Source organism: Spermophilus citellus (genome assembly GCF_964194105.1).
Source record: "Spermophilus citellus genome assembly, chromosome: 10".
Lineage (NCBI taxonomy): Eukaryota > Metazoa > Chordata > Mammalia > Rodentia > Sciuridae > Spermophilus > Spermophilus citellus.
This window is the reverse complement of record NC_138197.1, coordinates 62,854,430-62,871,789: the sequence shown is the minus strand read 5'-3', so window position 1 is coordinate 62,871,789 and position 17,360 is coordinate 62,854,430. Positions and strand designations below refer to the sequence as shown.

At 33.4% G+C, this 17,360-nt stretch overlaps 1 protein-coding gene across 17 annotated transcripts in view; it reads right to left on the bottom strand.

Moving 5' to 3' along the window:
- The window catches only part of PPHLN1 (periphilin 1), a 110,089-nt gene that overhangs the window by 12,076 nt on the left and 80,653 nt on the right, over positions 1-17,360 (bottom strand). For 16 of the 17 annotated variants that reach the window (XM_081310743.1, XM_081310735.1, XM_081310745.1 and 13 more), the window contains 2 exons: positions 14,926-15,045; positions 9,381-9,521 (listed from right to left, as the gene is read on the bottom strand). In XM_081310743.1, coding sequence (XP_081166869.1) covers positions 9,381-9,521; positions 14,926-15,045 — 261 coding nt within the window. The remainder of the gene's footprint in view (positions 1-9,380; positions 9,522-14,925; positions 15,046-17,360) is intronic. The other variant, XM_081310747.1, reaches the window with a different exon arrangement.

Genomic DNA, 17,360 nt, shown 5'->3' with positions numbered 1-17,360 from the left:
TTTCATTACTATTAAACTTTTTTCTTTCATATAACTTTGTGGTGCTAAGAATTGAACCCGGTACCTCACACATGCCAGGCAAGCGCTCTACCACTGAGTCACAACCCTAGCCCTCAAACTTTTTTTAATCTTAAATCTTGAGCATTTTAAACATAACAAGCCGAGTTTATGGTTCTCTGGGGAATCCATGACTTCAGTATTAGCTTAGCAATCTGGTTTCTTACTTCCTCTTCATTAACAGTTGCTGCCAACTCCAAGTTTTTTTTTTTGTTTGTTTGTTTGTTTGTTTTTTTAGAGAGAGAGAGAGAGAATTTTTTTTAATTTTTTTTCTTTTTTTTAAATAGGAAAGGAAGAGCTCAAACTATCCCTATTTGCTGATGACATGATTCTATATTTATTTTTTTTTAAGAGTGAGTGAGAGAGGAGAGAGAAAGAGAATCTTTAATATTTATTTTTTAGTTCTCAGCGGACACAACATCTTTGTTGGTATGTGGTGCTGAGGATCGAACCTGGGCCACACGCATGCCAGGCGAGCGCGCTCCCGCTTGAGCCACATCCCCAGCCCCAAGAGAGAGAGAATTTTTAATATTTATTTTTTTTTTAGTTTTCGGCGGACACAACATCTTTATTTGTATGTGGTGCTAAGGATCGAACCCAGGCCGCACACATGCCAGGTGAGCACGCTACATCTTGAGCCACATCCCCAGCCCCATCTCCAAGTTTTTTGAGGCAAAAGTTTTCTGGGAAATAGAGTATATTGTATTTTAAAGATCAAGGTTTAAATTATATCTTAGTTATAATTTAAGATTTTTTAAAAAGAGCAAATATGAAAGGAAAAAAATTAAAAGTAATGAAAGATGGGATGAAAAAAATCTACCTATATTCAACTGGAGGACATAAAAGTAAGATAATACAGGATATTCAATATTCATAGAGATAACATTTTATAACTCTACTAAAAATTGTAAATACTCAGGTACAGGAAGCATAAATTATCTTAAATATAATAAAAGTAATAAAAATAATCCATGTCTAGACACATTATAGTGAAAGTGCATATAAAAAGTAAATACATTTAAAAATAAAAATAATTTCCTTACTCCCTTCACAGATAGTCATAAAGATATAATTAAAATGAATGCTTTTTTGCACTAATCTTCTCATTGCTTTAAGTAATGTAGTACATGCATAAGAAATCTTTTCAATCTTGCCGACACTGAAAACCCTTAAAGTATTCCTGCATTTTTGCAACCAAATGAATAAAAATGACTTTGCTGCTTTATTTCCTAATTATTTGAAGAGAATGATTCTTGAAGAATTATTGTAGTGTTAATCTTCATTAGCTTGATTAATTAATGGCAAAGACAAACTACATGAGACTGAGGGTGCTTCAGGCCAGTTCTATTCATTTGACTGTTGAACAGAAGAATTGGGGCAGGGGGCTATTAAACAAATATTTAGTGTGAACTTACTATAGGCAAGGAAATTCTGGATGACACGAAGATGATTCATCAGGTAATTTCCCTTCTGTCTATTAAAAAGGTAAACAATATATGATCTCTGAACATATACTCAGTTATGGGTAGGAAGAAAAGATGTCATGAAGGGCTGGGATTGTTGCTCAGTGGTAGAGTGCTCGCCTAGCATGTGCGAGGCCCTGCATTCGATCCTCAGCACCACATAAAAATAAGTAAAGGTATTGTGTCCGACTACAACTAAAAAATAAAAAATATTTTAAAAAGAGGTCATTAATTTTTGTCTGTGCAACTTTTACTGGCAAACAATAGCTATGCAACTGATAAACTCATTGAATAGATATATTTTTACTGTAAAAAATTTTAGAAGGGGCTGGGGATGTGGCTCAAGCGGTAGCACACTCGCCTGGCATGCGTACGGCCCGGGTTTGATCCTCAGAACCACTTACAAAGATGTTGTGTCCACCGAAAACTAAAAAAAAAATAAAAATAAATATTAAAAAATTCTTTCTCTTAAAAAAAAAGAAACATTTGCAGAGCAAAAAACTGATCTGTATTCAAGAGTATAGACTCTTTTCTCTTTGCCATTATTTCCTAAATAATATGTAGTATAACAACCATTTATATAGCATTTACACTGTGTAAGTCTCATATATTACTTCAAATATATGAGAGGATATGCATGGGTTACTTGCAAATTCTATTTTATATTTTATGTGAAAGCAAAATCATAAAGTCACCCTAAACAAGCAAAATATTTCATAGTAAAATCTTTAGCATCTATAGATTTTGGCATCTGCAAGGGGTGGGGGAGTCTCCTGAAACCAATATCCCAGGGATCCCACGGGATAACTGTTATATCAGCCTTCCTTAAAGAGGGGGAGGGGGGCCCTGGGTGCAGAGCTCAAAAAAACAAAAAAGAAGTGGAAGAGCAGGAAAGAAAACAACAAAACAGATGACAACATAATTAGCTGCCAACAAACCAGACACTAAATAGTCAACTCATGTCTAATACTTAAGTTCAAGTTACCTATAAACAGAAACATAAGATATTTTTGGTGCCACTTTTAAAAGGTCTCTTCTATAAATGAACTAAGAATACCAACAAACGCACATTGTTATAATTGTAGTCAGCAGTGAGTACTATAAGACAGACACAGTTTATTGTTTTGGGTACAATACCTGAATTAAATAGTTAAGAGAGTAGATGTGATAAGAGATTTCACCTTTAAAAATGAGAAATAACAGATAAACGGAGTAAATATGAAAACAATTTATGTTTTAGAAAAAGGAAGAAAGAGTAGAAAATTCTAAGGAAAAACCAATCTTTTCATGCTGTTTTGTATCTAGAAAAATAAAGAGAAAACCAAATGGAAAATGTGAGAGCAAAGTCATAAAGTCACCCAAAACAAGCAAAATATTTCATAGTAAATTTTTACAATCTGAATAAATTAGGCACACGAGGGGAAACAAAACCAAAAGAAGCAGAAATGAAGGGACAAGAGGCAAATAACTCAATTCCTAACACTGGTAAGGAAACTACCTCTTAGAGTTAAATCTATGTTAACAAACTTGCTATAAAATTTCAAAGTAATTTGAAAGTAGTCAATATTCGAAAGCTGAAAAGAAACAGACAAAATATTATTTAACATTACCAAAACTACTTGTGACTTTCAAAACAGAAAGGACTTTCACATATATAGGTTGTTGATTATGCAAGAGAACCTTAAATTAATCCCATTAATAAATGAGGAGAATCGAAGACATTAAATAGAAGCATCCAATGTTCACTATACCATGCTATTTATAAATGTCTTCAATGTAAAATATTCAGAGACTAAAAAATGTTGACTTACAAAAGCAGAATTTGAAAATATTACAGAAAGTTTTTACCAAACACTGGTACTCAGTGGATAAAGAGAAGAGGTGAGAAAATGAAGCTTGTGCATGGGCTTATTCCACTGGGCATACATTGACTGAAATGAATTTGTTGTAGTGACAATATCCCTTGGGATAAAGTCCAAATAGCCTCATCCCTTGTAGTACTTGTGCTATTTTATATTTATTTTTATAAAGTTTGGTATTTGTACTATCTGTACTTAATGTAAAAATAATCTTGTAATGAGAACATCAAGCTAATTATTTGCGGATTTATACCAGGTATAAAATAACTTACCTTAAATTTTCCTTAAATTTACTTGATTTTGACTTTTCCCATATGCTACAAATTATGTTACAGAGAGAGCCTAGAAATGAAATTCTCTGAAAACTTTACATTCATACTTCAACAACAAATTCCTAGAGTAACAGCATGACTAGAATTTGACTGGTAAATTGTAACATTTAAACACTTAGAAATTTGGCAAAAATAATTTTTTTCAATTTATTTTGAAAATGCAGATTTTCAGGTCAATTTTATGTGAGTATATATGTAAAGTGTGAACACCTGGTTGGTAATAATGGACTGGTAATACATTTGGGTAGACTTGATGTCTAGACAAGATAACAGTGAGAGCTGAATTTTTAAGAACCTTCCTTACTTGCTCTGATGAAAAGGAAAAACAGAGAATGATTCTATTATGTAAGGTTAGTATGAAATGCTTATATCAAGTACATACTACAATAGTAAGAGCTGTCACTACTTTGAAAACAATTTTATTTTAAACTATCATAGGCTAAAACCTGGTTCTTTTCTTTATCCACAACCCTAGTTAACACTTTCATGACATTTGACTAACCTTCACATCAATACTCTTTAAAAGTAGAACAAAAATAATCTATTATTTATTGAAAAAGAAAGAACAAGAGCTAGTGAGAGAGGGGGAATCATCAGGCTACGTGTAGCAGTTGAAACTAGACACTGAGAAAAGGGCCACGGCTACAATGACCAAATGTAACATCTATTTACAGATGAAAACACTAATTACTCACTGGTGCTTTACAATGGTATGTTTGAGGATTTTTTTTAAGTTTTAGCACAAGAACAATGCACTCCTAAAAGTATTTAAAAAAATTCAAAATATCTAAAAATTCTACTGTTAAAATGACATTAGCACAGATCAGCAGTAGAGACCCTGCTTAGCATGTAAGAGGCCCTGGGTTCATTCTGCAGCATCATAATCAATAATAACAAAAATAAACAGTGTGTACAAAAGAAGCAATACTTAGCTTTTAACATTTATTTATTTATTTATTTATTTATTTTTGGTACCAAGGAATGAACTCAGGGACACTGGACCACTGAGTCACATCCCTAGCCCTATTTTGTATTTTCTTTAGAGACAGGGTCTCACAGCACCTCACTTTTGCTAAGGTTGGCTTTGAACTCTTGATCCTCCTGTCTCAGCCTCCTGAGCCACTGGGATTACAAGAGTGTGCTACCACGCCTAGCCTAGCTTTTAATTTTAAATATGACTTAGAACAGAAAGGGGCCTTACATTTTTCAGTCCAACTTTTGAAGAAAAGCTAATAATCAGCCCATATATTGTTAAGAGTATAAAGTTCAAAATAAAATAAAAATTATTATTAAGTATATTAATCTAGACTTATGGTAGAATTTTATCAGCCTATCAGCTAATGACTAGATAGGCAATAAAATGACTTCTGAATTTCACAACAGCCAAACTATGGAACCAGCCTATGTGTTTATCAATGGATGAATGGATGAAGAAACTATGGTTTATATATACAAAAGAGTTTTATTCAACCATAAAGAAAAATGAAATTGTATCATTTGCAGGAAAATGGATGGAACTTGACACCATTATGTTACACAAAATAAGCCAAACTCAGAAGTTCAAGGGATGAATGTTTTCTCTCATATGGGGAAGCTAAAGAGGAAAAAGAAAAGGGGGGGTTGGATCTCATGAAAATCAAAGGGAGATCAGTAGAGGAAAAGGATCAAGGGATGGGAGTTGGTTGGGAAAGTGCTAGAGAGTGATATTGGCCAAATTATAATCATACTGTTATATTGTGTGTATGTTCGAATATGTAACAACAAATTCCATCAATATATACAACTATAATGCATCAATGAAAAAAATGTGGAAAGAGAATTTAAAAATCTTTATAGAGAAATCCCAGAAAAACACAAGGTGGTTAAAAATAAACAAATAAAAAGTAAGACAAAGCCTTAAAAAAAAAAAAAAGACTTCTGAATTAACTTCATTTTCCTTAGATAACTGGAGTTAAAGAGATTTCTAGATAGCTAATCTATAAAATATTTTTACATGAGCCTAACATATCTATGACTATAAAAGATAATGACTTTACTAAAACACATATATATTCAGTTTTAGTCTTTGAAGTAATTAGAAAACAAAAATACTCAATTCTCTCACCAAGTGTACCTGACTACTCTTTATTTCTGTATATTTAAGAAAAGAATGGTATCCCATTGAAAATGTTCCTGTATATATTTAACTATAAATTGTCAGATAAATAGGTAATCAATCCCTTCTCAGTGGATGGAAAACAATCACTTTCATAAAATATCAATATTGCCAGGCATGGTGGCACATGCCTGTAATCCCAGCAGCTCAGAAGTCTGAGACACAAGGATTGTGAGTTCAAAGCCAGCCTCAGCAAAAGGCGAGGTGCTAAGCAACTCAGTGAGACCCTATCTTTAAATAAAATACAAAATAGAGCTGGGGATGTGGCTCAGTGGTCTTATATCCCAAGGTCAATCCCCAGTACCACCCCCCCACGCCCCACAAATTAAAAAAATAAACACACACACACACACACACACACACACACACACACACACACACAAACACACTCCTTAGGACTGTGTTCTGAAAAAGCCAGAGAGTTTTTTTGTTTTGTTTTGGTACCAGGGATTGAACCTAGGAGTGCTCAATCACTGAGCCACGTGCCCAACACTTTTTTTTTTAGAGACAGAATCTCAATGAGTTGCTAAGTGTCTCTCTACATTGCTGTGATTGGATTTGAACTCAGATCCTCCTGCCTCAGCCTCCTGAGCTGCTGGGATTAGAGGTGTGCACCACCATGCCCGGCCAGAGGTTTTAAAAATGAACTCACAGTACTTTTTGTTTTGTTTTGTTTTAGTTTCTATACACAAAATAAATTTTAAAAACACAAAGAGATAAGACTCCCCCCCCCCACAAAAGATACCTCTCTATGATTTGAAGAATGTTATAAGCTAGTTGGAAAGCTGAGGTAGGAAGACCCAAAGTTCACTGTCAGCCTCTGCAACTTAACAAGACCCTGTCTCCAAATAAAAAGAATTAGGGATGCAGCTCAGGGTGGCGTGCTGCTGGGTTCCCTCCCATATTGGGGACCCTTAAACATCAAGGAACTGCTCCATCTATGCACATTTAGAATAAATTAAACTTTGGCCAGGAGATTTATACTCAAATAACTGCCATAAAATTAATGACTTTCTTGGGAAAAAGCTGAGGGACCTACTTTATAAAAACTGCAAAAAAACTAAATATTGTAGTTCATCTTTAAAATTTACCAGAACATATTACATTTGATAAAATAGATAAGATACTTTGGTTATTACAACTTGATTTGTTGGTTTCATCTATATGGATTTATTGTGGTACTATTCTTTAAAAAAATTTTTTTTAAAGATTTCATGTATATGGAAAAAGAAGAATAATTACCAAACACCTGTGTAATCCATTACTTAGCTTTCTCAGACCTTTATAATTTTCCTACCCATTTGGTATTTAATTTCTAAAAATAAAATGTGTAAAATTCAAGTCAAAATTGGAAAAAAAAATAAGCTCTTAAAACTACTTCATTTTCAAAAATTATTGTTAAGTTCTAGCTATGAGTTTATAAAATAACCAAAGTACTCTAGCAAAAACAGAACTTCCATTAAGTCTTCTAGTTTATAGTACTTTAATAATTATTTTAATTCTCTTACTATATACCTGACTGGTAACCCAGTTTCTCAAGAGATCAACTGTGAAAAATAGTAAGAAGAGATGGCAGAATATTAATAAATGACAACCCCAAATACTCCTTCTTTTGTTATTTCAGTTGAGTGTTTCTACCAGTTATATTCTTAAGGATTCCACCTGAAATTTAGGTGAAAAAGAGAAGCAGCATTAAATCATTCATTTGTTCAATATTTATTAAGCACTTACTAGTAACTACTGGGCCTAAGTGTTGACAGGTGACCAGGTTGAGACATCATCTCTGATCTCAACTGACTCAGAGACTAGTCAGTTTCAGGTGTATGACTTCATCCATCATTCATCCAAAAATATATCTTAGGATATATCTAGGGGATGCAGATAAAGCACTAAGCAAAACAAAGTACTTTTTCTCACAGTGTCCATTATGGTAAGGACAGACAAGGAAATAAAAACATATATCAAGGATCCTATCTATAATCGCAGCTAATCAGGAGGCAAAGCAGAAAGATCACAAATTCAAGGCCAATCTGGGCAATTTTGTGAATGAAACCCTGTCTCTAAATAAAAAATTTCAAAAGGTTGGGTATGTATCTCAGTGGTAAAGCACTCCTGGGTTCAATTCCAGCACTGGTGGAAAAATATCAAGGAACTTTAAAAATAAAAAGCTAAAAACAAAGTGAAAGTAAAAATACAAAGGGATCTGGGGTTGTGGCTCAGTGGTAGAGCGCTTGCCTATCATGTGTGGTGCACTGGGTTCAATCCTCAGCATCACATAAAAATAAATAAAATAAAGATATTGTGTCTACCTACAACTAAAAAAAAAATTAAAAGAAAAAGCAATCTTAAAAAAAAGACAAAGTGATAGCAATTATATATAAGATAAACACATTCATATTTGTGTTGAAGACATAGTGATCAAAAAATCTTTTATTAATGTTCTTAATTGATTTGAGAGACATCAATCATTTTCACATCACCAAATTAAAGGAGGTTATCTCATTCTCCATTTTTTTTTTTTAACATTTCTCTAAAGACTTGATGTTGCTGATCACCATTATTTTAAAACTACTGATCTGCCTTTCATGGTGGCATTAACACAATCACATTTAGGATTTAATTGAGATTTTCCCCTACCCAACCAAGGGAAGGAGATTTTAATTGATGTGAAAACTGGACAATACCTTGAGAAAGGCTTATTTTGTTCTTGATTTCAAATAGTTTTTAGAAGAGTATCTACCAATGTGATGACATTTATTCAAAATACTGAAGAGTAACAACATCAAAAAGAAGCACCTATACAAAATATTTCATAAAGCCCTTTCACGTTTTTTACTTCATTTAATCCTCATAAAATGATAATACCCTAATGAGCTAAACAATATTTCATATTTATACCCTAATAAGAAAGATAATCATTTCAGATTTAAAGACCTCATTTTTCAGAATAACATCACTAAAAATGAGATTTACTACTGTATTTTTTCAATTTTTGGAAGATAATTAAGAAAAACATAAGAAATATCTATAATTCAAATATTAAAAAATAACATTTGCTAACACTTTGGTGCATTTAACATCCTTTCTTCTATCCCTATTAAGTTTTAAGTTAAAAAGTTTTTTTAATTGCTTCATATTAACTAGACAATGTTCTTTTTAAAAAAGAAAAAATTTTGTTTCTTTTTTAAAAATAAAGGATGGGCTGGGTCTGTAGCTCAGTGGTAGAGTGCTTGCCTAGCATGTGTGAGGCATTGGGTTCAATCCTTAGTACTACAAAGAAAGAAGGAGAGAGGGGGAGGGGGGAAAGAAAGAGAGAGAGAGAGAGAGAGAGAGAGAGAGAGAGAGAGAGAGGGGAAGGTAGGTGAATCACATTAGTTAAAATGACTATGAAATCAAACAATTTTAAAAAACTAAATAGAATTTCAGAACGACAAATAGAAAAAATAAGTATCAGTAAAAATTTATATCTGAAAAGTACATGGACCAACGATTATGAAGAAGACTGTGTTCCCACCTGTTCAATCTCTTTGGTTTTTGATGCTATTGCTTTAGAGCGACTGGTTAGTTGACTGTCTTCAAATAATTCTGTGCCATCTGTTGTATTTGACTCAGGTTCTTCTGGATGGTCAATGAATAATGGTGCAGTGGATTCAGCCTTTAAAAAAGAATTTTGCAAATCTTTATTTTTTTTTAAAGACTTAAGAGCGGAGCTGGGGTTGTGGCTCAGTAGTAGAGTGCTTGCCTAGCATGCATGAGGCCCTGGGTTCGATCCTCAGCACCACATACATATAAAATAAAGATGTGTCCACCTAAAACTAAAATAAATAAATAAATATTTAAAAAAAAGACTTAAGAGCATTTCAGATGGTTGTGTATAAAAACTAAGTGGTACATTATATTAACAGAAAGTTATACATTTAACTTATTTAAAGAGAAGAAGACTGTCAATTTCATTACACATAATGAGCATATGTAAAAAGGATTAAAGAAAAAATGAATGACACTTTTTAAATTTTAGGTAAGATAAAGCCTCTAGGCTTAATTCCATTCTAAAATTATTTCACTCTATATTAAGATACAGATAAAAGATTTTCTCCCCATGGCTATTCTTTAAGCAATCTATTTATGGAACACTGAAGGAGAAAAAGTTCAACTGAAAGTGAGAGGTATGTGCACACATAAAGAAATATGACAAAATGGAACACAGAAAAGGGATCCATCTCCAGAAGTTAAAACACCTGACTCTTATAATTAAGGACTTATTGATATCATTAGAAAATCCCACAAAGCAATAATGATTACTTATATTTTAATATTTATTTTTTTAGTTCTGGGCAGACACAACATCTTTGTTGGTATGTGGTGCTGAGGATCGAACCCGGGCCGCACGCATGCCCGGCGAGCGCGCTACCGCTTGAGCCACATCCCCAGCCCCTGATTACTTATATTTTAAAACAACAACTCTACAATGAATAAATAATCCTAGCATAGTCTGGAAATCATTGCCTATCAATATACTGTCAACTATATCAAAAAAGGAGAAAGAATTAAGTAAGGGGATGTGCACATTTATGCATATACATGCACAGGTGATCCACAGAAGGATACTATCCATGGGAAAAAAATCATAAATTTTTTTTTTTCCCCCCAGTACAGGGGATTGAACTCAGGAGTGCTCTACCACTGAGTTATATCCTCAGTCCTTTTTATTTTTTTTTATTTTGAGATAGGATCTCACTAAGTTGCCCAGGCTGGCCTCCAGCTTGGGATCCTCCTCCCTTAGCCCACCATGTTGAAATCTGGCATGGTAACTGTTTTGGAAGTTGAGAACTTTAGTTAGTGATTAGGTGGGTTTAATGCTTTTAAAGAGGAGACTTTAAGGAATGATCTTGTTCTCTTTTGCTCTTCTACTACGTGCCCAACAGCCTTCTTCCCCTCCAGAGAATGCAGCATTCAAGGTGCCACATCTGGAATCAAGACCATGCCATTGCCAGACACAAAAGATGCTAGCACCTTGATCTTGAATTTGCCAGCATCTAGAACTTTTAAGAAATCAATTTCTGTTCATAGCAGATTGCCTAGTCTTGGGTATTCTGATGCAGCAGCACAAAAGTGACTAAAAGATGGGCCAATACACAAAAAAATGTTAACTGGGGAGCACAAGAAGCACATCAGAGCAGATATAAGTTTTTGTAAAAACAAAAAGCAGTAAAAAAAAAATAGCTAGGTGAGAAGGGACACACTTGTAATCTCAATAACTCAAAAAATAAAAAAATAAAGGGCTGGGGATGTAGTTCAGTGATAGAGCACCCCTGAGAGTTCAATTTCCAGTACCACAAATAGAGAGGGAGGGAGGGAGGGAGGGAGGAAGGAAACTTAACACTAAAAAATAAACTTAGAGATATATTGTTCAAGGCACTCTTGCAAAAATATGGCAAGAGCTCGAAACACATTACATGTGTATATATATGTACTGTGTGTGTGTAAAACAGAGGCACCAAACAAGAAAAAAATTTTGAAATTTAAAAAGGTCGCCAATGAAACAGTCATAAAATTTTACAATAGGTAGGGAAGCAGAATCAAGAAAAATCTCGAGTCTTACTGTACTGAACATTATTGATTCCACTGAATGAACACAAATTTGAAAGAGTCATAGAAGTCATGCATTCTAGGCTGGAACAGAATAAGTGGAGACACTGAAGCAGAAAACTACATCCTATATGTGAGGAAAAAAACACAATATTTTCACATTTAAATGTTAAAATTTTCTTTTACAGCAGGAAGAGACGTGCTCTACTAGAATGTTCAAAAACCTTCAAATAATTTGCCTTTCATTCGGATGGCCACAAGCAAAACTTTCACCTCTACCTAAAAGGATGCTAAGTTACATCTCTACAAAATTTGAATGCAACCTCTTTAATGGCTACTGTAGTTCAGCATTTGACACAAGCAGATGCAGAATGAATAGTAAATTTAAAGCCAGTATAGTATTTTTCTCTGAAAATGTGTGCCTTGAAATATTTAATTCTAAAATACTCATAAGGGAAAAACACTAAAAGTTTGGTAAGTTAGGCAAACTTTGTTATTTATCCTTCCTTCAAAGACCAATGATGAGCATATTAATATATTAAAATCTCTGAACCCAGCTGAAATATGAAAGCCAATCTACCTCTTTTAAATGCAGCACTTCCAAGGCTGAGGTAGAGCTCAATGTTAAAGTATTTGCTTGGCATGTACAAAGCCCATAAAAAGGGCTGGGAATGTGGTTCAGCAGTTAATCACCCCTGAGTTCAATTCCCAAAACCTTCCCCCCAAAAAATCCTATTCCCAAAAAGCACGAATCCCTAAAAGCACAGATCACTATTTAAGAGCCCATGAACAAATATTATCTATTATCTGAGAAAAAAATATTAATAAGGTACAGTGGTGCTAAATTTCTTAGAAAGACAAAAAACTCCCAACTACTTAATTTCCAATATGAAAAAATATCAATCTGATGTGGAAACCATTTTAGACAATGGTATAAAATTGATGTTACTGTTCAGCATTAATGATGTACCAAGTAGCAAACATACTTAAGTAATCTTAGTCTCACATATCTTTCTTGACTTTGATCCAATAAAAGATCATGTCTGAGTGATGACCCCCACTTCCAGATTTTTAGGGTCATTTATTTTGCATTAATCCAAAAATCTAGTCAACAGTGGTCAAATTTTAAAGTGAGGGGAGAAGGTTAAAAAGTTTTTATAACAGGGCACAGTGGCATATATTTGTAATCCCAGCAATTTGGGAGGACACCAAGTTTGAGGCCACCCTAGGCAACCTAATGAGACTCTAAGCAGTTACCAAGCTCCTGCCTCAAAATTAAAAATAAAAGGCTTAGGATGTAGCTTAGTGGTAAAGCACGCTTGGATTCAATCCCAAGTACCCTCACCCCACACACAAAAAAAGTCTTTCTAGACTCCATTGTCACTGACTATTTAAGGGTCAATGAGAGAATATATGTACATCATTTAAAATCTGAGAAGGGTAGACAATAACATTTTTTAAGAAGTTAAGAAATTAAAAAATGATGGGGAGTTGGAGAAAATGAACAATAGAATAATACGAATATTATTCATATAAAAGCAAAGCCTTGTCTATATATTAATAAGATCTAAATATGTATTAACACAATAAACTATTCAGCCAACAAAAAAATTGGTCTTACTCTAAAATAACAATTTTGAAGCACATGTATCTATTGTTAATATAACAACCATTATTCTAAATTATTAAGACATAATTAAAACTATTTAAAATAACACTATTAATGTATTACTGTGTTATTCATGTTTTTAAATAATGCTAGGAAAGTGCTACAGGATAGCTTGATGTTTTTAATACATTTATTGAAGAATATGAAAAAAATATTATTCTGGCTACAATAACAAGGAAACCTTGACCTATTTAAGGACAATTGCTATCTAAATGACAGATCAGCATTTTCAAAAAGAAATGCTCTATGTAAATTCTGACAGGGTTTGTACTTTTTATGAGCAGTGTACATTAGTTACTTTGGAAAGGACCTTTTTATAATCCATTAAGATGTAGGAAAGTATATTATTGCTATATAGAATTCCTATGCTTAATCCCTTTTATCAAAAAACCTTCCACAGGGGCTGGGGATGTGGCTCAAGCGGTAGCACGCTCGCCTGGCGTGCGTGCGGCCCGGGTTCGATCCTCAGCACCACATACAAACAAAGTTGTGTCCGCCGATAACTAAAAAATAAATATTAAAAAATTCTCTCTCTCTCTCTCCTCTCTCTATCTTTGAAAAAAAAAAAAGAACCCACCCTTCCTTCCTTCTTTCTTTTTTTTTTTTTAAAGAGAGAGTGAGAGAGAATTTTTTTTTTTTAATATTTATTTTTTAGTTCTCGGCGGACACAACATCTTTGTTCGTATGTGGTGCTGAGGATCGAACCCAGGCCGCATGCATGCCAGGTGAGCACGCTACCGCTTGAGCCACATCCCCAGCCCCCTTCTTTCTTTCTTAAAAAAAAAAAAAAAAAAACCTTCCACAAAAGTCATCCCAAACTGTATCACAAGGCCAGAACTCTTCAAATCTAAATAACTTTTTATGTTACAGAAATTTTTATATTGTCTATCGTGTAAAGATTAATTCTTCTTGCATCAAATCTTGAATCTGAAAATTTAATTTAGCCCATGAAATCCTTTTAGAGATGTTATACATTATATATAAATTTTTCAGTTAATGAAGACATTTCAGAAATAACTTTCTATAGACCCAGAAATGTCTTTTTGGTTTTTCAGGGTTTGTTTTTATGAGTTTTTTTTTTTTTTTGGCAGGGGAGGGAATCAGTGATTGAACTGAGGGGCACACAACCACTGAGCCACATTCCCAGCCCTATGCTGTATTTTATTTAGAGACAGGGTCTCATTAAGTTGCTTAGCACCTTGCTTTTGCTGAGGCTGGCTTTGAACTCAGGATGCTCCTCCTACCTTAGCATCCTAAACTGCTGGGATTACAGGCTTGTACCACCACACCTGACCTCATTTTGTTTATTGTAATCAATAATCATCAAAGGTCTCAGGAAGCCCAAACAATGTTTAATTTCATTCTTGAGATAATTATGAAATAATTTACATAAAATATAATGTGCAATATAAATACAGCCCACAATCCAAGTCAAATTAGTTCTGTGTTCTGAATTCATTGGTTTATGAGTAGTGGTTGAGTATGATTTCCTGAGATACTTTTAAAAGCAAAGTCCATCAAAATAAGTATATAAATAATTCATTTTTTAATACTCCATATTTATGCAATTCTTATACTATTAAAGTATCAGAGACATTCAGGCACAGTGTGATTACTGCATTCAGAGTCATTCACATTTAGACTGTTATCTCTTGTGTGGTTAATTTTAATAATCTTTGAGGGTATTTTTCTTCAAATATATTTGAAGTTCTAGAAGATATCAGATATTTCCCACCCATAACTTAAAAGTCCAGGAAAAAAACCTTCAGACATGAAACATACACGAGGAATTACACCATACCTCAAACTCAGAAATTTCAGGTAAGTTACTTTCATCTGATTTCTCAAGCTTCTCAGCAGCCCATTTGCTTGCAGCCTCAGCTAGTTCCTTTTCAGTTAGCCTACTGGGTTTGTCTAACACCTAGTAAAAATCAAAGAACATTTTTTGTTACAATACTCAAGGGCTTTTAAACTTCAAATATGTCAAGAAGCACACCCCACTTACAATTAAAATCACATAAACCTTCAAATTTATATGGATAACTGGTACATTCTTTTTTGGCTCCTTCAAAAATACTCAAAATAGGATTCCTTTAAATAGCAATTTTCTTTAAGACATATAGACTAGATCTAACTGGCAATTTAATCTACATAAAACTTCAGAAATTCATCTAGGGAACAAAGCAAAAGACACAATTTAACTCATATACTAATTTTATATAAAATATAAAAGACATTATAAACCAATTTCAGTGTTTTATCTTTATAGTCAATGAAATAAATGATGCCAAAATTTCATTAAAGCAAGTTCCTAAGTAATGCAGTAGGAAAAGTCCAGATGTGTCATCTTTATAATTTATAACAAATCATATAAATCCTACTCCTTACACAGTTTTAAAACTTAAATTTCATTGACTACTACTATTTCTTCCTCTAACCAATTACACTATGAACAAATTATGGGCTTTGGAGTTACAGGCAGACAGTTGTGAAATGCAATGTAATCAATTGCTAGGAAGATGGCTTTATACACATAATTAATAATGCTTCAATCTTGGCTTTTTTCATTTACAACATAGACATTAGTAATACCTTATAAAGTAGTTATGAAAATGAAGAGAGGTTAACAGACTTGAAAACATCTAGGATAGGCTTGATATTTTTTTTTGTTTCTTTTCTGTATTCATTGATATAAATCTATTACACCTAAACATATTTGAAGAAGACCAATGAGTTCATGGGGGAAACATAAAAACAAAATAAAACTTCTACTGGATCACATAATTATTCCCATAGTATCATTTAAAAGCATATGCTATAGAATGAGATGTAAAATAGTAAAGCAAAATAAGAAAAACCCTTCTCTAGGGCCCTAATAGTAACTTGCTGATTCCATTTCCTTATAGAAAACCTTATCATAAAACCTTACCATTTCATCAATCATGCCTTGACAGCCCTCATTTTGTCCCTATATTTTTTCTAAGTTACATTATTGATCCCAAATATATCTCTACTCCCGATGCCAGTCCTTGTTTTTCTTTTTTTCCCTTAAAAAAAAAAAATCCACCTTATGGTGCATCACTATTAACATAGTGCTTTTAAAAAACCATTCTATATACAAAATATTTCAATTAAATAAAAATTCCATAAAGGTGTTACAAGCTTGTCACCTCAGCCTGTAAACCAGGAAACTGAGGTCAAAGTCCCTAATTAATACTGAAAAAAAAAAAAAATCCACTTGACTTTCTTCCTAATTAAATTCACCAAACTACTGACTGGTCACTGGTAATATTCACAATGATTTATATATACATGGAGTTGTGGGACAGTAAAGTATCCTGCTCCAAAGATATCTCTTTATGACATATTTTGAGTTGATTATTCAGAAAAAGTGAAGATCTCTACAGACACGTGTATGGCTTTAAAAAACTGTCCTTTTACAAAAAGAAATTTATATTTATCTACATGAGTAAAAGAAGCAGAAGGTGTAAATGGTCTTTTTCTTTGAGATCCCCATATCTGCCTTGGACAGGTTTTTCAAAGAAAAATGAGATTTCAAGCCTGACACCTGGGCCAGAAAGATTACCACAGGTGGTCCTCAGAGGGCTGCTGCCTAGGAAACTGTGTCTGCATAATAAGATAAGTTTTATCCCACACAGTACTTCTCCTGAACCTCCCCCATGGCTTCTGTTACTACCTCCCCTGGTTCAGGACCTCTAAACTCTATTCCCTTGTGCACCACAAGATATTATATAAACTTCAATCATATGATCCTTTCCTTGATCGCATACTTTCTGTGTGGCTCACATGCTTAGACATATAATAAATTTTTAGTTTGTCTTCTATGACTCTGTTTACAGTCAGTTCATTTCATAGACTAAAATTACCAAACCCTCAGAGGGAAAAGAGAAAATTTGAAACTTCCCTTCCAAGTAAATTCCATAGCCAGAAGCAAGTCTAAATATCTGGCTCCAACACCCTGCCCATATAGAAGGTTTAAAAGATATTATATAAAGCAATATCTTTATTACTACTTAGTAATATAAGATTTTTTAAAAGGTACAAGAAAACACACACAAATACATCCAAGAAAAAAATTTATATTTAATTTTTTGGGGGAGTATCTTTTTAAGAGGGAGTTATAAAGCAAAACACAAATGTTCATATGGGCTCTCAACAGAAAACAAAGTAAAAACCTACTATAACTTAAACTACTAATCTGTCACTAAATGTGTG